This window comes from Chamaea fasciata, unplaced genomic scaffold, assembly GCF_029207755.1.
Source record: "Chamaea fasciata isolate MVZ Bird 193981 ecotype frontalis unplaced genomic scaffold, bChaFas1.0.hap1 SCAF_9, whole genome shotgun sequence".
In the NCBI taxonomy this organism is placed as follows: Eukaryota; Metazoa; Chordata; class Aves; order Passeriformes; family Sylviidae; genus Chamaea; species Chamaea fasciata.
The window spans coordinates 28,456,976-28,482,677 of NW_027094094.1; the positions used below are offsets into that span (position 1 = coordinate 28,456,976).

Here is a 25,702-nt window from a genome sequence, read left to right on the forward strand (position 1 = left end):
ACAATTACCCTTGGGGAAAGGGGAGAAAGGAAAGTTGTAGGAAGACAATTTCTTAGGTTTTCCTTCATTTTGAGCAGAAGCATGAGGTTATTTGCTAGGGGATTGAACCTTGGTGACAGATATGTCGGATCCCTTTGGTCAGTTGGTCCCTCAAGGCAAGGAGAGCACTGATTAGTACTCACTCTTTCACTTATAGAAACAAGGGAAGCTAGCAGAGATCTGTTCTGCAGAGATCATGAACTCTGAGTCATCCCTAGGCTGAATTTCCTCTAAATGTTATGTAACTCAAGTATTTAGACAATTGGAACGCATGTATTATAGCTGGAGTACTTGTGAGTTCTCTCTTTTTCTTTGTGTGAGAGCAGAACGCCTGTTCTCAGGGTGTGTGGCGTAACACGGAGTTTTCACTAATAAAGCTGTTCCATTGCAACACGCACTTTGAGGTTGTCGTGGAATGGTTTCATATTTTTCAGGAAAAAAAGTATAATCTTGGCACTTCAGACTTGCCTGGGTTTGAATGGTAAAGCTGAAACAAAAAGTTGGTTCAACAGTGATCCACGCAGTCATCAATATCTTTACTTTCAGATTTAACTGCTCTAATGACAACTCAGTTCCGAGCTTTCCAGAGCTTTGTGACACTCTGCCGTTATAATAAATACAATACATAAATAGTAACTTAAATACAATGATAGTTTAAGGAGTAAGCAGTGTAGTTTGATTTCTTTTTAAGTGTTCTTATGAAAGCCCCGATTTATTGTGTTGTTACAGCCTAGAGTTGAAAGCCAGCACAGCGTTTTGATACTTCAGTAAATGTACTTCATGTAAATGCATCCTGACCTTTTTTTTTTTTTTTTTTTTTTTTTTTTTGCCGAACTGTCTAGGATAGGAGATAAACTTGCCTGTGTAGTGACCAAACTGAGTTGTCTTTTTTGGTCTCGTGTGGCAATTTTTAGCAATACCAAGAGATTAACTGTGGTAGATGGCCAAATCTCAGTGGCTGGCAGTCAACCTGCTTTGAAGATCTCATATACATCTTTCTCATATGTCCCCAGAATGTGCAGCTGTGAACTTGTGGGCTTTCCTTTTATTTTAGTTTAGTGTAAGAAACGGGGAGGATTTAATTTCTTTAAGACGGAGGTCTCCAACATTTATTGAGAGGGTAGAGGAGTGATGGGATGTAATGCTTGCCTCGAATGACATGCATTCTTCTTCTGTCCCCTCTCTTGTGGTTCCTTTCATGTTGGATCTTCTATAACTCAGTCCTGCATCATTCTTTGTTTTAGCATCTCCCTTTTCCTTTTAGCTAGTGCCTTCCAATTTTCTGTGTATTTCACTGCCTGTTGCACAATTTAAAAAAAAGTCCAGGCCCAAAGCCTTTTATCAGTGACAAGTGAATTCTTTGAAATAGCTGTTCTCACATCTGGATTGGAAAATGGTGAGACGTATATGTATGTTGCTGGTAGAATTTCACCCTCCTGGAAATGTTTTATTTCAGCTGTAACTTATTATCCAATAGTGCTAAAACCAAAAATATACGATAATGAAGTCTGGCTGATGCTTTCAGTTTTTCCACATGGCATACTAATCTGGAAGTTGTTGTGGTGTCCTTGGGATTTGGATGTAGAAGATAAGAATTAGGAACTGTTAGAGAAGTATGCCTTAATTCTGAATTATACTGTTAGGGAAAACTTACTGGTATTGTAGCTGTTTTCTTAATGCATTAGTTTTCTTCTTGGAAGTGGCTTTGCTAATTATTTTAACGTTTTAATTGTTGTCATTCCATCTTAATTGTGATGAGAGGTATGAGCTCACCATGCTTGTTGGCGAGATCTCAGTATACAAGAAAAGTCCTTTAGTCTCAGTAGACCTGCCCAGCATTTCTAGGAGCTGGATTTCCATTCATTTATCTAAAGCCTTTGGTGTCAGGCAGATCCTTCTCCTGTGTTACAACTAAATGGGTTGGTGAAGCACTGTAGCTCTGTGCCAGGATGAAATTTCAGTATGATATGCCTGTAATAGGGCTGATGGAATTTTCACTGAGCCAACGGCAGCAACAGGATGAGAGCTGACACTGAGCTGAATGACTGCACGGTTTTCACAGGGTAAGAGTGCGCGCACAGTTATTCTCTGTTGGTTGGTTGGAGGTGGACAGATAGGTTACACACTGCACGCTCATAATAAATAAATGCTGTCAAATGTCCGCTCTGACCTGCTAAACCAAGAAGTAAAATTTCTGGAGTCTGGAAAGTTTATAATGAAAAGTAACAGTGAGGCAAACCAATACATCTTAATTTATGGAGACTCAAAAAGACTCAAATTAAATTTGATAGACTTTACTTAAAAACCATTTTAAGGTAGTTGAAGAAATATTTGTGTTGAATTGTAAAGGTTTGAAATTCCCTCTGAGACAGGTGTAGAGCCTGCTGAAGCTGTTAGTGGTCATCTGAACTTCATAGGAGCTGTTGAGCATCTTGGGTTTGCTCTGTGGAATTCTTTTTGAATGATCACCACTCAGCCACTCTTATTGACGACAAAAGTTCTCAAGAAAACCAGAGAAGCAATTAATGGCTTGTGCTGTTTAAAACTAATAATGATCAACAGTTTTAAGAATGGTAAACATTGTATTTTCAGAAAATGAACTGCAGGAGATGCCTTTGCAGGAGAAAGATAAAACCTTAAGTTTTTGAAAATGTTTTCTTTTTTATTAGATTATGGAAGAAACAAATACACAGATTGCTTGGCCATCAAAGTTGAAGATTGGAGCAAAATCGAAAAAAGGTATTTTATTTTGTTCTTATTATGGGTTGGGATTCACTGCTAGCATAGTAAAACCACAGAATAAGGAACTGGATTTTGAGCCACACATCAATACTGGTCGCCTGAAGTATTTTCATTTCAGTCTGCTGTTTCTTATAGAAATTTCTTGTTGAAGTTATCTTGGCTTTATATAGGTATTTGATACACAAATCCATTTTGAGGAGCTTGCAATTCTGTGAGTACTTTATTTAATCAGTACTGTTGCATTAAGCATGTGTACAGCGTTCTGCTGTGTGATTCTGTATCTAATCAGAACAGTTTCTTTATTTTACGGCAGCCAAAGTCAGTGGTTCTGGTAACATTTTAGATGAGTGGGTGTTTTGTGGGGTTTTTTTGTTTGTTTCTGTAGAGTACAAAGATGAGTGTTGGCCAAGCCCAGCAGAACAGTAAATATTCATTGTGTCCCTGACAGGGACAGCATGCTCGCTGTTCTGGGTTCTCTAAGAAACCTAAGTGGAGCTGTTTCTTAGGAATGACCTGTATTATGTTTTAAATTATGCTTCCTTTGGAAATGCAGCCTATTAGTGTGAGCTAAGTATGCAGTCTGGAGCATCTCTCTTTGAAATAAACTTTGTTCTGTTCCTAAGGAATCATAGCAGTGACTGATTAAAAGCAGCTCTTGATTTCTCTTCTGCGTAACAAAGTGAAACTGGGAGTGATTTTTAACAAAGCACGCATTTCTGTCCAGGCTGATACATATTTAAAAACCAAGAAAGTGAACTTGAGCTAATTTCTCTCTATGTTATATATAGAATGTATAGGTGGAGGTGTGGGCTAACCTTAGTAAAGGAATAAGATCTCTTGGGAAGAAAAATGATCTTTTTAGAAAGGTGCAGGATTAATAAAAATTTTATGGTGTAAAGTGAGATTGTCTCTGAGGTACTTTCCCACATGGTATTAAAAGTCCAGATTGATTTCATTTTTTCTGTTCCCCACTTGCATGGAAAAAGAATCTCGCTTAAGTGGCAAGAACTGGGGAAGGAGTTAAGACTGGGAAAAATGCAGGGGTTGTGATGTAAGCATCAGTATGTGGAACTAACGTTTATAGTAATGCAAGAGTGACAAGGTCTCTGTGCAAACCTGGGGAGTTCTGTGTACCCTCTCTTCGGGGTGCTGTGAATTGATGCACACCTAATGCTCCTCAGGAAGCTGAGGCACAAGAGTTTGTTTTTCTTCTGAGGACAGAAAAGAAGAAATAAAGTGATGCCTGTACCTTTTTCCCCCCTAATTTAAATGAGCTTAGTTCTGAAGATGAAAAGCATGAGTGAAAGGCCAAGAAAACACGGGTAAGAGGAGGTGGTTGGTTGGGTTTCTGCATTGGTATTTGGAGATGCAGCTTTAAAGTAAGTTAATTTAACTTCTTTATTTGTAACCTCAAGTCGAAGATAATGTGGTGAAGCTCTATCAGTACATGGAATGAATTTGAGTACCACGGGAAATAAAACAGCCAAGAGTTATGAGCTGATAAAACTAAAAATTGAGGAAAGGGAACACATATTACAGCTGGGCATACTGAGTGTATCTGCAGTGGGAATGACTATCCTATAAAGTCTTATGCCAAAAGAAACTTTAGATAGTGAGATAGTGATGGGCTGTAAACAAGACATTTTAGCAATATGCTATACTATTAAAAAAAGTGTTTGAAATTCAGGGTGGCTCTAAAGTTATGAGACATTTTAGCAACATGCTATATACTAGTAAAAATGTTTCAAATTCAGGGTGGCTCTAGAGTTAAGACTTGTACTCTCTGGCCACCTCTGGTGTGCTAAATTTTGTGTGTGTATATATATAATGTACCTAAGATGGTAAATTTCAGCATGTATACAAAGAACCCCTTAACCCTGAGGTTCCTATTTCTTGTGAAATAAAGTATAGTTTATATCTTCTGTTTGCACTTAATACCAATTGTTTGCAGTTCTGTAAGTTTCCATTTGCAGCTACAGCAGCTGTTTATATAGGGGTAAATATTCCAAGTGTTTAACATACTCTTAGCTTCACTTAATGACATTTTGTGATTGAGAGGGGAGTCTGCAACAAATAACTGGCTGGCACTCCAGGGACTTGAACTCAGAACATGCTATCTCTGCCTGTCTCCTTGGCTGGGAACTGAGGGCCTGAGTCATTCAGTGAGGGAGCAGCAGCTATGGATAGGCAGTGCTTTACTCAGCCCCACGCTGGACCCAGTCATCATCAAGACATACCAGATTATTTTGTATAAATTTGCAATATAATTTGCCTACAATTTCAGCAGCTTCACATCCTGCGTGTTGTGGCCTTAGGTCATTCACAGCTTTCCTCCCAATATAGGGGGAAAACAGGCATTGCTTTTCTTTCTGTGATATTGGTCAATCTGTCATTAAGCACTTAGGGTTTAGTGGTATCGTTCTTCTCACTGCTGTTGACAGTTTTAATTAGACACTGATACTAAATCAATAAGAAGAGACCATGTTTTGTTTTGTGTTTAAACACAAAGGTATTGAAATTTGCAGTGGCTAGTAAGATTAAGCAAGGATATGAAGATTAAGTTCTGTACAAGACCTAGAATCTTTTCGTGGTCTTTTAGGAAAAAAAAGTGGTATAGTGAAGCTGAAGCACCAAGAGGAGATGGCTTGTGAACTTCTGTATCATTTCTTTTCTGTTGTATGGATCATAACTTTTAAATTCATGAGTCCAAAATTATTTTTTTTTAAGTATCATAATGGTGAATCATTAACTTACACTTGAAAAATATTTTCTGATGGGTTTTCTGAATTGCAGAAGACTGTCTGAATTTAGCATAAGCAGATTTTAAAAAATTTGCTAATACAAATTTATTATTTAATATGAATCTTTTAAAACACCTCATCACAAAGCTTAATTTAAAAAACCACTATTATCTGCTCTCAACAGTTTCATAAGGGCAAAACAGGAATTTTCTGGTTCTAACGAAGTGCAGATGCTGTAGCCTTACTCCAGTGATGAGGAGGGTTAAAGTATTTTGAAATACATGTTTAGAAAACACACAAACAGATATAAATCTTCCACAGCATCTTAAAGCAAGCCATTTGTTCAGGTTGCCAAAGAGATCCCATTACATTAAGGATTTACGGAGGGAAGTGAACAGTTTAAAGCTCTTCACAACTGATTCCATCAGTAGGGAAAGAATTGGCACTGGCATGATTTGCTCTGCTTTGCACTGGTGCTCTAAAGGTCAGGGTGTACCAAAGCCTCATGTTCTGGAGGTCTGAGATCTTCTCTAGTCTAGTGAATTAAAGACCAAATTGAAAGACAGTAGCTTTTGCTCTCAACATGCTTTTTCACTCTGTTGTAGTTACTGTTTTTTCGGAATGCTGTTAATTGTCTTTTAAAGGTTTATTCAGTGGTATGAAAGTGTGAGTAGATTGCCAGATCCTAAATGGTCAGGTGATGTAGTTCCACAAACACTTTCCAAGCAGGCATAAGCTGATGGGATTTTCCCTCTCTCTTTCTGAAACACTGACCTGTCTCGTCCTTGTTGTCCAGCCCTTTCTGCTGTGTTGTCATTGGTGCTCTCATGGGGGCCCAGGGTGGCTTAAAACTCGCCATGGATCCTTTTTACTTTTGGAGAGGGGGAGTCCTTGTTCACTTGCTGGCTGTCTGAACCCTAACTATATGTGCTCATGCTTCCCCATTTGTTTGTATGGATCTGGAATGTTGAATGCCTTGGAAGCAGGTGAATGTCATGTTACTCACCAGCAGTGCTTGTGGATGGGTATTGAAGGTGTTCTTTAGGAAATGGGTATATAGGAGTTCCAATTTCACCTGTATTCCTTACTCCTTTTTATTTCTAAATTCTCCCTCCCCCATACCCCTGTGACCCTTTGTATTCCAACAGCCATAAAGAGGTTTTGGGATATGTGTGTGCTCAGAATGCAGCTTGAAATAGCTTTTGTGTAGCATCCACCGTAAGAATCCCTTTCAGCTCTTGGAAACTCAGTGGCTCCAAGCAGGAAGATGATCAGAGAGTTGGAGCAGGGAATGTTTTGGGAGGTTAGAAAAGGTGGTAAGGGGAAATGCAAGATAAATTGAATTCACAGAGCGAGTAGAACTCGGGGGTCTCTTCCACCATTCACTTTTAAAAACCACTTTTCTTGCTCTTTTTTCTTCCTCTTACTGCCATATTTTCATTCCTCTTCTATTTTTCTCTAGTCTCCAGCTCTTTTTTATCTGTATCAAATCTTGAAGTTACCAGTTTATTTCTTTTCTCTCTTGAGCTGCTATTATTTTCTTTTTCCTCTTATTTGCTATTTCTGGCTTTATGGCTTTTTGTTTTGCTTTTTGTTTTTGTTTTTCCTCTCTTATCACCGATGCATTTTGTTAGTCAATAAAAATCTTCTCCCTGTTCTGTTTCTACTTTTATAATTTTTTACTTTTTACTAATTCTTTCATCTTTTTTAGTAACTTCAAAAAATTTAAACTGGTTTCTGTTATCAAAGCATTTCCTACATGCTGTTTTTCATTGGCACACCTCAAACACAAGTACAGAGCCTGTCATATCTGTATCTAAGGAGATATGTACAGCAAGATACAGTGATACTGAAGGTACTGGAAGGAAGGCAGCAGTAACTACCATTGGGCACTGCTGGCATTCATGCCTGGCAATTCGGTTTCACACTTTTCATTAAACTTTGCCTTTTTCAATTATCTTGCAAGCCAAGTGCATCTGTTTCCCTCTTTGCATCTGAAGCTGTGAAGGTAACGTGCACAATGAAGTTAATAACTGTAATGCCACTCTTGAGGCAGATAACCACAGAGAGAGTTCAGCCAAATTACTGAAACCTCACTCTTATTTATTGGAATGTTGTTTAGGTACAAGGGAAGCATTTTGCCTGTTTCAGGAGGTGTTGTGATAAAAGCTAGAGACTCCTCTTTTGTTAAAACAAATGTCACTGCATAGTGAACTCAAGGCCAAACTTGTATGGGAAGTTACTGCCTTAGATTTCTAGAGTAAGCTAGAATGTTTGTCATTTCAGACCTTTAAATCAACTTTCAGTTGTTTCCCAGTACTGTGATAGAAGCTGAAGTTTAAATTTTTAGATGAAACGGGGAGGGAGAGAACAAAGAACTGCGGTGTCAGGCTGTGCTGCCTTAGGAAAGTGTGTAAATGAAATGCCAGGTTATTTCTTCTTTTGCCATAGGCTTTCTGAGAAATCTTAAATCTGATTTTAGACTTTTTAGACAATTTATTTTTCTTTTCAAAAATACCTAATTTTCTCAATTCAGTTTGTCAATGCAATCTTTTTTGCAAGGAGTGTGAACTGCTTTGGAAGCAGAGCCTCCAGCAGTACAATATCCCAGGAGTGGTTAATATATGAGTAGTTTGGAGTTGTGCCTGCCAGTTCAGTGTCCCATGTGCGAGCACTTCATCATTTACACGTGTGTTCCATGGAGGGATTACATCACTGCCTCAAGCACAAGTGCATCATAAGTTATGCAGTATTGCTCTTGGTACTGCAGCTGAGCCGAATCCCACCTTTGTACGAAGGAGAGACTGCCATGCAGAAATCCCATGCTGCAAAAAACCCTCCTCAGACTAATGGATGCGGGTAGGACTTTGTCAATGCTTCTGTCCAAACCCAGTCTTTTATTATTAAACATCAGTGATAATGGAAGAGTTAATAACCCTGCACAGCATCATTAGCTAGGAGTCTTGTGAACTTTAAACATCACTGTAACCTCTTGTAGCATGTCTGTAAGTTTCTAGAGTTTTTTTCTTCCCAGAAAATTCCCAGCCAACCAAAAACCACAACCCCAAAAACTCCACCAAACCAAAACACGCCTAAGCAAAAGCGAATGGCTCAATGAGGCAGATGTTGAAAAACTTGGAGCAGAGGGAAAAGTACTTGTGTGGTATCTAGTGGGTTTGGACCCTTGCTTCAGGAGATTCTCATTTCACTGACGGTATTTTGTAGTAAATGCAAAGTTTAGTGGAATTAAGAGAGTCCTCTGCTTTCAGTTACCGCTGGGATTTCTGAAATACTGAAAGGATTTTGGTCCATGCCGCAAAATTTATGTTACATACTTAATCTTTTTCTAAATACCAGGTGGCTTGGTGTTTTTCAGATGCTGGCATCTCTGCAAAGTGCAGTTATATAACCTGAAATTTCCCCAAGAAATTGTCAAGTCCTAGTTCAGTCAAATAAGCATAAAAGCAACTAAAAAATGCCTAATCATTTAGGCTCTTTGCTTCTTTGTCTTATGTAACTCCTAAGCAGATAATGCTGTGCTCTATGTGGTTGTGTGCATATCTTTACTGAAGGAGTGATGAAGAATTGAAAAATTGGAACAGGGAAGTGGTGGATTTGCCGTCCTTGGACGTGTTGAAAAAAAACCCAAGCAGTCATGGCACTCACTGTCACAGCTTAATTGACAAGGTGGTGTTCAGCCAAAGGTGGGATGTCATGATCTTGGAGGTCTTTTCCCACCCTAATGATGCTGTGATTCTATGTAGAATAATGATTGTTAGGATCACCTTATTTTTTAGGGTCTTTGGTGTTTTCATTTCCTCTAAGGCTTTATGTGTATGTTACTCCTTCTTAATATAGTTGCAGCCATAACAGAGGTTTTTAGTCATTTCCTTAAATGACTGCCTTCTTCTGGGCCAAAGAGATATTAGTTGATTTTTTTTCCTTTTTCACATTGTATATATGTTATACCTGGTTTTAATTTTGTTGAAAAGTGATTTGGAACTAGCTGTATTGTGGAAAAACTGCAGAAATTAAAGATTGTTTATTTCAGAGATGGTTTAAGCTGCATGAAAACATTTTCTTAGAGAAGCTAGTTTTCTTAGTTCTTGATTTGTTCTTACTTCTTTCAATGTAGAAGTGAATCCTGCTACTTTTCTAAAGACTATACCTATGTAAATTGTGGGGTAAAAGTACTCATCTTACTAGGATTACTAGTACTCCTACAACTTCATTCACTTCAATCTCTTCATTTGTGGCCATTTTTAACATCTAAAAGTGTATTAAAATGTTGCGAATAATAGGAAACAGAACTTCATGTGTTGGAATTGCGAATTGCTTGTGTGCCTGCCACTACTTATATGTGTTGCTGATTTATCAATCTTAAAGGAAAACACTTCTTACTATAAATTACTTGAGAAGGAATTGATGTTTTACGTTTTTGTAAATGCAACAAGGCACTGCGTTTTATTGTGCACCTGAGTCTTAAATGCTGGATCAGCCCCACCTGGGAACGTCACACAGCATCCCAGGACTGCCAAGTGCTTCAGACCTGTTAATGAACCAAGGATTCTAACGGTGTATTTTCATAGTTTGGGTCAATGAACTCCTGCTCTTGACCTACTTTCATATCTTTGTGTGCTGTTTCTAGTTACAATAATTGTAGCTTCTGCTGTTCTCACATAAAAAACAACCAAACAAAAAAACCCAAACAAAAAACCAAACCAAACCAACAAAAAAAACCCACAAACCCCCAAAAAACCAAAAACCAAACCAGATTGAGTGAATGTGGGATATTTTCCTATCCTAAATTCAGTGCTATGAGTAACCACCTAATTGCTTTAGAGTCTTAAGCTCCAATTAAAAAAAAAAAAAAAAAAGAGTGGGGGAATTAATCAGGCCCTTGGAGATCAGCAGTCATATGTGGAGTTTTTCTGACAAACTTGAGCTTCTCGCCTGCTAAGATGCTTCTGAAAATTGTGCCAACTTGTGGGAATTGTGTGTCCTGCAAGGCTGTACCCCAGCTCTTGGCAGGACCCGAACATGTATGGAGTGATGACTGTTCCTGTTCTGCGGTCTTTAGCTAGGGGTGTAGAGTGATGCAGAGAAGAGAGCGCCTCAGCCTCTGAAGTGCCTGGATGCTTAAGCACTTCGGTAACTTTTGTATTAGATCATGATTGAGGTTTAATTTGTTTAGTCTCCGCGCTGATTTCAGTTTGCACATCGATGAAAGTGTTGGCTCTACTTGCCCAAAGTCATCCTGCAGCCATTCTTACAGAGAAAGTAATGTACTTTATCCCTGCTGGAACTCTGCCAGCCACTCAAAGGCTGCTGCTGCTCCGAGGTTCAGGCCCTCACAGAGCTGTTGGGTGCCTTCCCTTGCCCGTGTGGATCCCCAGCCTTAAAGGCAAGGCAACAGTCCCCTGTCCGTAACTGGTCCAGTGAGGTGAGGATTTGATGACTGCTGTGGGCACCTGTTCCCTCCGGAGAGGAGCTTTTCACCCGTTTACACAGCAAGCAACAGGAAGGTGCTGCGAGATGGGCTTTTGAATTCACTTTGTGAGTCTTTCCCATCTGTAGATGGTAAGGGGATCCCAGTGCACCAAGCTGAGACACCCTCATGTAATAGGAGTGGGCAGAATGGTTTCTGATCACCAGACCCCAGGACAGCCTTATTCCATATGTTGTGAATAATGATAAAGATGCACTCGCTTGTTTTTCCAAGCACTTGGAAAGGCAAGACCAGTAGGTATTTCTCCTAGAAACAAAGTCAGGGGAGACATGATTGTTTTCACAGCTGACAAACAGCACAATTGTGGTCTTCTCTCTCCCTCCTGCCTTGCTGCGTGCTTCCAGCCTGTTCCCTGCCTCCATAGCTCCCTGCTAGGCAGCTCAGCCCTGCAGCCTGGCATGCCCTGGTGCCAGTCCCACTGACGCAGGGGGCATTCAGGGCCGCTGGGTTATGGGGGCCAGCACTCTTTTGTCAGCAGAATTTTTCCTGAAGCTGTTTAGTTCTGGTTCCCAAGGTATAAAGCTGTGGGTCTGACTTTATACCAAGTAGAGGTTTTCTCAAAAATCTTGGCATTTAACTGCCTTTTCCTTGTTGGTGCCCATGACAACAGAACCATTGGTTTGGGTATTCCGTGTCAGCTTTCTGTGTGCAGCAAAATTCCTTTGCAGCTCTTATTTGACTTCATTAAAAACAGGAAAAAAGATTCACCCTGTTATGCAATTGTCCAGCTGAGAACTGTGTATGTAAGTAGACTTCTTAAGAAGAATTATGCTCGTATCTTAAAAGTAGATGAATTGCACATATCATTCTGCAATGGAATCGAGAGTTGCCCTTGCCAGGAGATAAAGGGTTCTCTGCAGTGATTCTTGAGAATGCTGGCAGTAGATGAGGAGGGGAGGAGTAAGATGGTTTTTCATCTGAGCAGTTGCTTCATAAAATAAAATTTCAGTCAGATCTGGTACATGGTCTGGGAAATTACAAGTTTTATCTGGTCCTTAGAATGGCATTAAACTTATTTCTATGCTTGACCATGTTGCAGCAAAACTAATATTATTTGTGTTGCTCTAATACTTTTTCCTTCAGGGAAGGGATTGTTCATCCTCGAGTATTTTTCACGAGAGAAGATGAACTCTTGGTGTTATGTCCATAGTACATTTTTGTTCTTTTGTCACCATGGACTTTTTCCTGGTTGGAGAAGTGTTAAAAAAGGGCAGGTGTCATGTTTCATCTTTTTTTAAGTGTGACATATTCCTCCTTCCATGTGTTTCAATCTTAATGGTTGAGAAGGCATAAAGAGATGTTGAGAAGTTCTTGCTGCCAAAATTAATGCGTTACTGTATGCAAATATCTGACACCAATATGAGTAACTGAGGGTGCCAATTTCAACACACCAATTATGCATTAAGCATTGTTCAGTGAGTGGCAATGGTATGTCAGGTTAGCAAACAGGATTTGAATTCTTGCCTTGATTTGGAACAAAAACTGTCTTGAGTGAAGGAGGCTAGAACCCTCCAGCTCTCAAAAGTATAGAGAAACGAAGATGTGTGATGGAAATCTACTTAAGAGTCTTGTCACAGTTTGGAGGGGATAAAAAAAATCATATGCCCTTGAATATTACTGGTAAGAACACTGCATTTTTATACTTTAAAGCCATTATACCTAATGTGTGATATTTTGTAGCTGACCAAAAAAATTACATTCTTTCCAGTTTTTTGATACAGTGTTTCTGCAGCTGCCTTCCCCAGAGAGGCTTTCTTAGGGATGGGAGCGCTTGCAGCTAGGGCTGGCTGTGTATTCCCCGCTCCAACCCTGATCAAGTCCTATAAACCTTCTGAAATTACAGTGTACATGAGTATCATCCTCTCCTTGCTGTATTACTAGTAAAATTCTGAAATTTTTTGTGTGCTTTGATGTCAAGCGTTCTTTATACTGTGCATTCTAAATATAGGCAGAGTTGGTGCCAAAGACCAAGTGCAAACTTACAAAACCATCATTGATAGAAATTCTGGTCTCTTTAATTACTTCCTCTGGAAACTGTAATTTGAATCATATGATTTTTCTGAAGAAGCAGTAGGAGGGAATATCAGAAAAATAGCTATAATACAGTTTTCAGAATTTTGAACTTTTCATCTGTACAAACTTAACCTCATAGAAAATGGTGCTGGTCATTTAATTCCTCGATTATTTGGCAAGACTAACACTGTCTGTAAAGCAAGTCAAATCTAAAGAGAACAAAATCCTGGGCATAGCTAGTGTTCTGGTGACCTTTTTGGTCCAGATTTTTAATGTTTAAAAACATAAGTGTTTTTATGTTAAATGCTTGTTGGGCACTCTGGTAGTTTTGGCTTTGGAACTGGTTTCTTTTAGCTGGGGAGACCAAAACCACCTGGCAATGCTCACCAGCCATGGCCACTCTCAGAGGGCTGTTGGCAACATGTCCTCCCTGTATTAGCTCCTGTGAAAGGGAAAGGCAAATGAGCTCTTGTTAATGGCAGCAAAGCTGTGGGAAAGGACAGAGTTGGGAATGAAGTGGAATGGGGAGAGACACGGAGAGGAAATGAAAAGCTGATGAGGAGACTGAAGCCAGTTGGAAAGAGGTAGGTGGGATGGCAGGAAATGTGAGGTTAAAGTGGGAGTCTAAAGAAATTAGGGTTTTGAAAGGATAGAATAATAGAGACAAAGATGATGTAAAGATAATGGGGAAACAGATGGGAGGTGCAAGGGAGGAAGATGGTGAAAATGTTCTTTCCAAAAAGTGGAGGGGAGGATTACAGCCTTGGTGTCCAGCATGAATTTCCAGTACATATCCTTGTCTTGGAAATTAGACCAGACACAGTTCTGAGGTTCTAACTTAATGAATATCCCAGGGAAAAGCTGTTAAATGCTGCTGTATTGATGTGTATTTTCATTACTGTCCTGGACCATTGATTCAATGTCTAACATGTCACTATTCCCATCTGATGTCTTTGTGCAGTTTCCATAAAGATGCAGTTTTGATGGCTGCAATTTAAATTTGTTAAACGTTTACCAGATGTCTTGTCTTGCATCAAAACATATGTATGATTTAAAATACCAGGAATGCAAAATATGTATTTCTAGTCCATGGGACCTGAGGATATTGCCAATTTCTACTAAAAAATCACCAAACAGAATTAGAATGTGTGCAAGTAAACCAAGATGGCAATATAAAGGATTGATTTTGAGTGCAGCTTTCATCTGGCTGATTGAATTTGTCCAGTGCAAGGTCAAATAATGTAAACTTGGTTTTGCAGTGCTGGAGGAGAGTAGTAGCCAAGAAAGTAAGCTGTGAAAATACTGGGCTTCAGGAAAGTGCAAGCTCTTTTGTGGAATTGGCTTAAAATCCTCTAATGCCAGTCAGCTCCCACAGAGATTTCCAGCAGTAAATTTGTAGCTATACGTGTACAAAATGCATTCCTGTGTATAGTTCCTCTCTGCTGTTCCAGCTGCTCTGAGTGCAGTGAGCAGTAAAGCTCATGTTCAGCTCTCCTGCCTCTGGGAACTCCCATGTGGAGGTGAATTGACTTGTTTATAGATGCACGTTTGGTCACATCAAAGAAATCTGAATCGTCAGATTGAACATGTGCTTTGTGTGAGGCCAAGAAATACTGAAAGTGGCTATTTGGGTCCATTTTTTTTTTTTCTCCTTGTGGATTTGCTTACTGAAGGATGCTGCAAGGAAGAATCCCTGTTGGAATGCCGTGACAGTGTACACGGGTGCATTTGGGAGGGGAGCAGGTTTTGGATTCCATAAGTTAAAGATGGAGTTAGTTCCAGAGTGATGGGGTTGGAAGGAAAATAAACCAAAAGAAACTACTATAGACAAGGCCATTTATAGCATGAATTATTGGTAGAATGCCGGATGAAGATAAGAAAGCTATGACAAAATGGGTTATGCTTTTAATCAGCTGACTCATTGTATTGAAAATTGCTTCTTAGCGATGTAAGCAGCACATCAGCCCAAAAGAAGAAATTGTCAAGAAGTAAGAGACTGTTTGCCATTAACTCTTTTTTTCCTGCCTTCCTAACATACGTTAACAGACACAGATATTTTTTGTGTATTTTCTGCTTCTTCATCCGCTGTTATTTTTGTGATTAAAACTTTAACCTCAGTCATTGCCAGCATCAGCAGCGGCTGAAAATGAACATCTGGTAACCTAGACTTGAGTGCCTAAATTGCAGTTTCTAAACACTTTGCAGTCATCTGCAGGTGGTGCCCTTTGGTGTTCTGCTCTCATCCCGTGGCAGGGAAAAGATGTGAGAGCTGTGGGGAGAGGTGGTGCTCTCTACTTCCTGATATTAACAGGAATTTATGTCTTGGTGACCCCTTTCAGTTGCCAGTGCCTTAATCACCCTAATGACACAGCTTTTTTTTCTTTTCTTTTTTTTTTTCCCCATGGGCAAGCTAAAGGTTATCCAGAGAGAGTGAGGTATTTGAGGCCATAGCTGCTAACCAAAATATTGACATAAACCTATGCCCAGCATTGGCATTCAGGAGTTAGACTGGCATGGTGGAGTACGGGGAGTGCTGGGTTGTATTTTGTGGTTTATCTCAAGCAATTCTCTGGTTTTTAAGTCTAGTGTTTGCTGGTAAATTTTGAAGTAACTCTCAACCCTGGTATAATACACAGATATTTATGAAACTCCTTTGGTTTAATGCTGGTTGAAATTTACCCAAGTAAAATCGGTTGAAAGCAACTTTATGAATATGACAAATTTATTTTTGATTGAATTATCAATTTTTAGGGTTGTGGGTTTGGTTTTTTTTTTTTTGCTATACTTGTGAGCTAGAATTTGATTTTGCTGCAGTGAATGGAAAACTTGTCTTCTCCCACAAGTATTTAGACAGCTAAACTGTGGGGAGAATTTTCAGCTGACTTACATTGTTTGTCCACAGCTGTTGCTGTGCATTTTCCTGGTTGAAATTGGTGGGACATGAAATATTTGTAGGAGATGGCTGGAAAGGAGCTGTAATTATTTTTTTTTTCTTTAGAGAAACAGTTACAGTGATTTTTGATTTTTTTTTCTTCCAACTGTGGATGTAGAACTTGAAACAAGGATGATTTTCTTTGATTTTTCTCAGCATTTCAAATGAAACAGCACTGCCACCATTTTTCTGAGTGGACATACTCTCTGTCTGGAGGCCCAAACTTCCTATGCCTCACTATCTTCTAGTCTAGTTTTTTTTTTTTTTCATTGACTTGCTAGTAGTGGCAATATTTGCATATTTTGCCATTTGAAATGTGTGCATGCACATGAATTTTCCAGTTTTTTCTTTGGCTAGTGGCAGCTCTCTTCATGGTGAGATGCAAAGGCGGAAAAATCCTGCTGTTTTCTGTATTTATGATATTTGGCTTGTGAATATTTTGAGGGAAAAGTCTTTTTGGTTTAAATACTTCTCCAAGTATTCACTCTAGGTACTCAGTGCTAAGCTTTCTAATTAAGCTACAGAGAACCTGTTGCGGCTGAAGGATTTCTTACCTCAGTGCGACATTGTAAATGGTCAATAATTTCTGTAATGTGTTGCTGAGGCAATCGGTCTGTAATGGACGTAGAGATTTAAAGTGAGTCTTTTGTGGACATTGTGTTTATTGTTTGGAGCGCCAGATTAATTACAGCATGTATTGTAGTTGCTGTATTATGACCTCCATCTGCTTTTTATTAACTTTCTCTGTAAATGAGAAGCTGTCAGTGCACACCGTTTCTTATATTCTGAAGAAAAATTCCCCCCAACCCCACAATTGTGTGCTTTAAAAATTAAAGAACGGTTGTGTTTAGGTCACAAGTTTGTTTATTTCTTTTGTTTCTGGAGCAGCTGACTCAAGCCTAGATGACTCCTCCCTGTTTTGCAATAAATAAATGGACAGAAAGACCATCCCAGGCCATTTGAAACCGGGCCACGGGAGTTCGTGTTGGTTCTCTCTGATCCGAGCGGTCAGACACGCACAAACCCACAGCATCCCTCGTGCCAGCAGCTGGCAGCAAATCCCTCATTTACTGGAGTCACTTATCCAGCCTCCAGACCGCTGCCACTTCAGAAAACAGCCCCAGCCATTAATTCTCCCTGCTTCGCGTGCGGGGTAGGTGACAGGCCAGAAGGCTTTTAAAGAAATCCACATTTGCTGAGCCTTTTATCTCGTTTGGGCTCCGCTTGCCAGTGTGGCTGTACTCGGGGCATGTGTGCCTGCAGCCACGAGAGCTTCAAGTCATGAGTTTGTACTGGCTCAGAGGAGGATAAAATGCATTTATGGTCACACTGGTGAATGTTTTAAGGTAACTCTAGGTAGCGAAGGGGGCAGCAGGTGGGCATTGTACTTCACCTACACCTACACAAGAGAGATTGGAACTTGGGTCATTCCTGTAAGAGTAGGAAGATTTTGGGCTTTTCTGGTTTTGAGTGGGACTGGCTGTGTTTTCTGTGAAGAACAGATTTGTTTACACTTGGCCAGACAAGGGAGGGGTAAAATACAAACACAGTTGTAATATGAAGGGAATTATCAAGGGGCTTAACATGCAGTGAGTGCTCTTGGCACTAACTGTAGTAAAACTGAAATTTCAAGCCCTGGAATGTAGTAATATAAACTTATTGCTCTAATTAAATTACTTGAGAGTGCAAATTTATCACGATCTTTCAGAATCCAATTTTTGAATTCCAGTTTGAAACTGAAATTAGTTGATGTATTGGTTTGGGATTTTTAGGACCTTCTAGGAAGCAGAGACCTTGCAATGTGCTCTGCACTGCATTTGCATGTAAAATAGAGACTGAGAGTGTTCCACTCTGATGCCCATCTTTCTATTTAAACTCAATTTTTGGGACACAAAATGCAATTTATCAGAGTGACTACTGAAATTCACATTGCAGAGATGCTCAATAGGTGATTAATTTCCCGGAGGTGAGTTTTGCTATTAGTGTAGTACTGGGGAGAGACAGATGGACAGAAGTGATGCAGAGAGAATTCACCTGAGAACAGCCAAGAAATGATTTCTTGATTTGAAAGGCAGCACTGGACATCTTCAGGTGTTTGGTGATCTTATTTCTCAGTATTTCACAAAGAAATTGCCCTTGCAGAGGAACAGTGTGGGCAGTGTTTGCTTGCTCTGAGCCTGTCCCTAAAAAGAAAAGCAGAAGTTTTTAAGTCACTTTTCTTCAGGAGACGAAGGATCTCTTCCCAAATCAGCTGCAAACTGCATGTTATACTGGTGAAAATAATTTACTATCTGTGAATAAGAATAACCTTTTAATGTAAGATATACAGCTCTTCGAATGCTGTATACATATTCCCATGCTAAAAGGTAAGAAATGGTCAATTATTCTATGATTAAAATACTACTCAGTATTCACATTAAAAAACATTGGTATAAAAGCATCTAGAAGAGTTTAGTATTCAGAATCAGTTGAATGTTACCAGATGGATAATGTTTTTGTTGATTAGGTGCCTCCCAAGTGGGTTAAGAAGGAAGATGGAAACACTGCTTTCCTTCTCTGTTTGCCTTTTTCTTCCTGGAGACTACAGCCCGCACAGTGGTGGTGCATGGCAAAAGCCAATACATTGCCATGCTGGCTGGAAAAAAATGTGTACCTTGTACTTCTAAAAAATAATAAAAGAAATAGTCATTAATTCTATTATATGAATAGAATAGTTCAGTCAATGGCAGAAACTTTTTGATACTATAGCAATTTTTGAGTCAAATTTCATACGCTTAATATTATCATAACTTTAAAGTATGTATGAATCTTTTAAATTTCTTCCCCAAGATGCAGAGATGGGCGTGTGTTAATGATCTAACTCTGTCAAAGAAAATGACTTCTTACAGCTTCAAAAAAGAGTTCATGAACGTTTTCTTATTTAGTGTCTATCTGTTATAAGCACTGTAATTAGTGTCTGGTGCATGGGAACAAAATCCAGGCAGTGAACGGGATCTGCTTGTACTGGAGTTCTTCTGTGTAAGAACCCACCAAGCCCTTGAATCAGTATCCCTGTGGACTCTTAGACTGGAGTTTTACTGGGTTGTCGTCGTTTTCATTTAATTCATGTAGCTGTTGCTACTTGAATAGCTCTCGAGAAGAGCTATTAGATGTTTCTTTGTCAGACTTGCCATTTTTCTCCTTGTTTAGAAAAAACAGCAAGCAAACAAAAAATGACACCTGTCTACTGTGTTCATCAGGAATACGGTAGAAATAACCTCTAAAAATATAATAATCTAGGAAAGGAAAACTTTTCTGGGAAAATTAATTTCACAGACTGTGGTACCAAAGCTGGGAAGGTAAAGTATTTGTAATGGTGATCAAAAATATTCTATGAGCTCTCTTTGGCTTTAGTCACCTGATGTCTGGTACTCTGTTGGGAGGCAGCTGTTTTTATCTTTCCGATAACATTTCATTCTACCCTGATTCCCAAGAGGACAGGTCTGTTTGTCCTGTTCACCCAGGCCTATGTAGTGCATTAATCCTTGCTCCAGGCTAACTGCACCCTCCTGGTCCGGCCACTGAATTCATCCTTCCAGTGGCTGTGTCCAGACCAGCTCACACAGTGGGGTGCAGTCAGTCCCAGCAATCAGACATTAAAAGGTGCAGCGGTAGCCAGGGATTGGATGTGGGAGCTCTGCAAAGAAGGCTGAGCCTGAGGCGTGAATTTAAGCTCACGAGTCAGATGATGTTTTTTATTTAGAAAAACACAGTCACAAGGACTTTTTTTGAGCCTGTGTGTGTGAGAAACTAAAATTATCTCATGGTTTATGCATTAAGAATTGCAACCCTGAGTATGAGTCTGTTTGCAGTGAGGATAGAGTAATGTTATTTCTGATAGGAATATCATGGCTGTTTTCTAGGTTCTCCTTTAAGCTAATCTTACAATACTATAGCCTTTTTCTTCTCTCTATCTATTTTCTTTCCCAGGCATTGTGATTCCATGTTTATACTTTGAGATAGAATGGCAGCAGACATTTAAGTAATGAACTGTGAATTTGTTGGGTCCGTGCTGGAAAAAATAAGCCATAACAGACTTAGTGTCCTGCTGAGAGACTGCCTTGCTTTGGGTGGCTACTTGGGCTAAAGGCTGAAGAGCAACTGCCCAAGAGGCAGCAGAAGGGCGGCATGGTGTGTGCCTTTTTGTGGCTGACTGTATTTGCCGAATGGCTCTTTTTAGAAGTTAAATAAGGAATTTAAGCTAATCATGGTGGTAACTGAAGTTGTGTAACTGAATTGGAGTGTCTTGGTGATTACAATTAATTAATTCTCATTTCTTCTTTTCAGGTTTTCTTCTCCACCTTGGCCTTCCCCTTCTCCCTTGAAATCTGGTCACTTTTCTGTTTAAATTGCCATGTGATCTGTTACCTCTTCCTTGTCTTCCCTCTTTGCTTATGCTTTAAGAGAAGTCTTTTCAACTTCATTTCCTCTGTCAGTGGTGCGAAATCCAGTCATCAATAGTTTATTTCTCCAAACGTAATCTTGTACAGGTAATCTATTTTTTAAAGCTTATCTGATGTTTCTGGCTAATTCTCACTTAATTCTGAACATGAATTTTCAGTGTTCTGCTGGGATGTTTCAAAGCTGCTAAGAGATCCAAATGTGGGATTCAGCTGTGATTCATGTACAAGTGCATCTCATTTCTTTTCATTTGTGAGGCTACATCAAACAGATATTTCACTCTAAGAGCAATTTTAAGTAGCCTTTTGCGGATATTCACGTTTTCTTTTGAGCTGCACTGAAATCTTTGAGGAACAAGATTCTTTTCTCTGCTCTACCAGGTGCTGCACTGCATTTCTTCAGGTCTGTGTGTGTGAGAGGTCAGTGTGTTACTCAGTCTCTGTGAATATCTCTCTGCCTGTGTATGTGTATAGAAGTGTATTACTATAAATGATGGAGAGCAGTGAGGAGAGGATTGCTGGCTGCACATCAGGCGGTTGTTACAGGGCAGGCTTGGAAAGCTCTGCTCTGGGAGTTAATGCTCCTCCTGTGGCAGCATGCCACCAACCAAGAGTGAAGGGCTGCAAGAAAACTGTCTTCCCTGGAGGGAACAGTGTGCAGGAGGAGTGCGACAAGTGTTTGCTTCCTCTCACCTTCCTTCTCGTGTCCTGGGTTGAACAGAAATACATCTAGAGATGGTTTGGAGTTAGGTGCCAGTAATGGGGAAAACTAAGAGTGAAAAAGTTCTGGGAAGATGAAGAGTGTTTCAAATGTGTTCACACATATAGGCAGTGGCTCTATGTCCTCCCAGGGACATTTCATAATCAGTTGTTTGTCCACAACAAACAGATCCCCCAGAATGCCCAGAGCCTCAGGGTATGTCTCCTTTGAAGACACTATTAATTGCTTGCAGCCCATGTGGAGTTTTACGATGTTCTGGGTAGGCTTTTGATCATGCCCAAGTTAGCTGGGTGAAATCTCGTTCAGAGAAAACGATGCCGCAGTCTAATTTCAGCTAAAAAACAAGAAAAAAGACAAGCCCCAAACAAAAAAAAATGCATGTTGTTTTTGAGTGCTACCTCTGAGAATACTCAGGAGTCTGCAGTAGGAAATGGCTCATTGCTTTCTGCCTTAATACACGAGTAGTTTTTTTCCTTCTGTGGTGTAGACACTGGGAGGAGAAGAGATTGCCCTGAGTTGTATTGGAGAGAGGATAAGAATTCTTTTAAACTGGTGAGCCAACAGCAAGTGCCCAAGTGATGAATTCGCTTTATTATTCAATTGAGCTCCTTTGCATGTGCCCTTACTCCCGAGCTTTTGCTCCATGCTTTTAGCCCTAATGTTGCTTTTCCATGGCAATAGTTTGAGCCTATTTCAAGTCTCTCTTGGCTATGACCAGTCATCTACTTTGGTGAGGGAATATCCACTCCTAGAACTGTGCACACAGTATTTCCTAATTTATTTATGAGCATTAATAAGTTGTTTCAATTTCATTATCCTTTTCTCCATATTAATAAAAAGCCTTACCTGACCTTTTGGCTTATTTCACTTTCTTATAGGTCTATAATTTTTCATCTGGTTGTAGGGTGATCGGTGTATTTGCCCTTTCAGATGAGAACCTACCAACTTCTACGTGTTAATTAGTTGTGGGTTTGGTGTTTTTTTTTAACTTCTCCCATAGCTTAGTGTGTTTTTGTTGGTACTTTTGGGACAGAGACTCTCAAAACTTGTCCCTTAGAAATGCTGGGTCTCTTTTGTCTTTTCATTTGAGTGTCTCAAGGTCTGTAATATTCTCGGGCTATTCAGATCTTAATCAGCCACTCGTTGAGAATGACTGTCATCTGCCCTGGTGTTGCCCAGTTGTCTGGCTATTTTTAGAGTAGTGGTATTTTGGTATTTGTGTTACTTCAGGCTGTTCATCCTGTAAACAAGCTGGATGCATAGCTGTGATCTGAAGAGCTGCCCCAGATGTTAAATGTAACACTTGAATTTCAGGAGAGGCCTACACAGTTAAATGGCTTCATTATTTGAAGTATTTCTTGCCTGGCAGAAGTTGGTGTAGATGCATTTGCACTGGCACAAACATACTTTTGCTTGGAGGAATTTTGTTTTGTTTACTGAAGTGTCGCACACAATAGTAGCAATAAAAGCTGGAGGCTTGCTGGTATAGCTGTGGACAAAGAGTGGGGAGGTGAAACTCTGCCAAAGTGTGGAGTGAGGAATTTGAGGATAGGAGCAATAAAAGACCACTTGAAGGCAGGAGTCTGGCATAATGAAGGCTGTTGAGAAAAATTTCCAGCAGTGTCTGTTGTGTAACTTCAGCTTTTTATTCTATGTAAATATTCCTCCATTCTTCAGAGGTGTGGAAGAAGGCCTGGTAAAATTAATTTTTTCTTTTCCATTCCTAAAGAAAAATCTACTGCCCTTCAGTATTGATGGACAAGATGGATTACTATAGAATGGCATTTTTAATAGTTTGCAGGACACTAATCATGTTGTTTCTTATGAGCTAAAACTTTCTCCGGGGTCTGATGCTACACTTTATTTTATAGTGTTGAGGCCTGATACGCTTCTAGCACACAGACCGCACACAGACCTCTTCTGAAGCCTGTGTTCTTTGTTTGCAAATAGTTTGCCAAGATTTGGTGTCTCACGTCTTTATTTATGGTAGGCACCTGCTCTTTGCTCTCTCCGGTTTCATATGGAATGTACTCTGATATACTGAGGACCTTAAAAAAAAAAAAAAGGTGATTCCCTGCCTCCCCCCATCCCCCAGTAAAAACAGGTATCAAACCCTGTGTTCGTTAGGGACGAGGAATGCCGTAGCACCCCCTGAACAAAAGCGGCATTGCTGTGGCCCCAGCCAGGGGAGCGGGTTGGCTGGGGTGATGGTTTCCTGCCAGCCAGGGCTGTGTGCGGGTGCTGTGGCCACGTGGATCAGTGGAAATAACGACTGCGATGCTGGTTTGTGCTTATCTGACTGCCAGGACCAGACACCCGTCACACTTGTTACAACTCTGTGCCTGAAAATCCTCTTCACTCTTAGGAGAGTGCCATGGATATTTCTGGGGGCTTTGACAGGGCATTGCTGCCATTGCACCTGTAGGTATTTCGAATATTAAATGTAGAGCTTTATCTAACCAAGATTTTTGTCTTAGTGCCTAAGATAAGGTACGATTTGTTTTCTAAATTAAATGTAACCGTTAATCCAGGGAATCATCTGCAAAGCAAGCAAGCTATTTGATTCCACAGCTATTTTAAGAAATTTTGTTTCTGTAATACACAGAAAATCAGGTTATTATTATCTAATTGTCTCTCTAAATTTTTAATTGATTCCTAAAATGATCTGTTTGTCGGTTGTTATTTGGGTACCTGTGAGTTTTCCTGCAGATCATACATAGTTCAATGTGATTTCAGCTCACGCCAGACCAATTCAAACACTTCAAAATCTTTTAGTTACGAGTAACTCTTTTCAGGCAAAATTTGATGAGGATGTTTTATTTAAATAGTGTTTCGCTGAAGGAAGGAGTGAACTACCTTCAAAGAACAAATTTCTTTGACTTAAACTGGTCTGCTTTATATCCATTTCCAACCACTGCGTCCTTGACAAGAAGTCAAGTAAGGAGAGGGTACTTACGACCACTTTTGAAAGATTTGGTAGCATATTTTAGAATTGTCACTGGCCTCAGTGGTTTCTTTTTTGCTTTGTGGGTTTTTCTTTGGTTTTGTTCTCAAACTGAGCGATTGAGCTTTTCTCATCTTAAAAAAACAAACAAGTGTAGAAATACAGGATGTTTGGCCCAAGCTGTCAGTATCAAAGGAAAAGAGGTGTCCAACTGAGATGAGAAATGGAAAAAATAGGTATTGTAGACTGTATTTTCACTCATGAGTAAGCAAATATTATGGGATGGTAGCAATCTCCTTTGGTACTAATAGGATGCCAGGCTTGATTTCAGGTCATTTTCCTACATACAATCAAATATGTATTTAAATATAATGTTTGCAAATATGTGAAAATCAACTCCACAGTGGTGCTGATGGTCTGGGCTTGTGTTTTTCCTGGTTGCATCTAAAGAGCACTTGGAGCACACACAGTGTGCTAGAATCTGCTTCTGGGAATTTCTGACTGCAACATCCACTTCAAATATCATTCACAGCTTAAATGCATTAGAACCACATGGCTTCCTGTCAACTTAAAAAAGAAAAGAAAATTTGCCCTTAAGACTATTTTGTTGGGGTTTTGTTTGACTTTGCTCCATTGTGAAAGGCTGAAGCAGCAGTTTTTTGAAGTTTCTGTAGGTTGTGTGCGTACCATGTTTTTGTGACTATGGTTTTTCCATCTTAAAAAATAAAATGTATCTGTTTCTCAGATCTCAAAATGCAGCATTTTTCTTGACTTCCATGAAACTTGGCAGTGAATCCTGTGTTCCTTCAGAGTTTCTGTATCCCCAGCTGAATGTGCTCAGAACTTCTCAGTGGTGAAGACCAGAGGCTTATTTTTACTGTTGGAATGAAAAGAGTATCCAGGCATGACTTGAAGAGTTTCAATTTTCAGTTGTATAGAACAGGTTTACAGCCTCAAGTTGTATTATTTCACATTTCTTTAGTAGGGAAGTGATTTCAATCACTGAGATGATGGGAAAGGCAGATCTGTTGTGTTACAGCTGTTTTCTCCTGCCGTTGAGAATATATTTATTTTTATATTCCCTGAGATGTATGTATTTGTCAAGCATAATGAATTAAATTAATTCAAGAGTCAAACGAGGGATGAGAATTTCTTTTTTAAGAGCAATCCCTTGTATCACAGGAGAAAAAGGCACTGCAAAAGGGCGGAGGAGTCGAGAGCAGGGGAAAGAGGCATCACCTGCAGTGTCATACCCTTGTCTCTAACAATTAGGAATGTGGGTGGGCAGTTGGGCATTTCTCTGTTTGTTGTAACTGAACCTCCTTTTAATGTTTTGAGGGTAATTTTCCACTGTGGCACTTTGTGCTCCTGGACACCAGATGGTGCTGCTAAACTGGCGGATGTGGAATTTTCGCACTCGGAGTAATTGATACTTCATTTAGTTCCAAAGTTGGGTCTGTACTCTCTGACCCAGGTGTATATTATGGGATGCAGAACTGCGCTTGCTAGTCAGGCCAACACCTTGTGTTCTATTCGGGCAGTGGTCCGAAAATTATCATGCAAACCAAGTGAGCTATAGAATCAATATCTTAGATCTCACTGGGCAAACCCCACCATCAGCT

The 25,702-nt window shown here is 39.8% G+C and overlaps 1 protein-coding gene across 1 annotated transcript in view; it reads left to right on the forward strand.

Annotated features, from left to right (window-relative positions):
* BICC1 (BicC family RNA binding protein 1) overlaps positions 1-25,702 on the forward strand; it is a 91,287-nt gene that overhangs the window by 42,502 nt on the left and 23,083 nt on the right. The window contains exon 3 of the mRNA XM_066191641.1: positions 2,709-2,778. Within this exon, the coding sequence (XP_066047738.1) occupies positions 2,709-2,778 (70 nt within the window). The remainder of the gene's footprint in view (positions 1-2,708; positions 2,779-25,702) is intronic.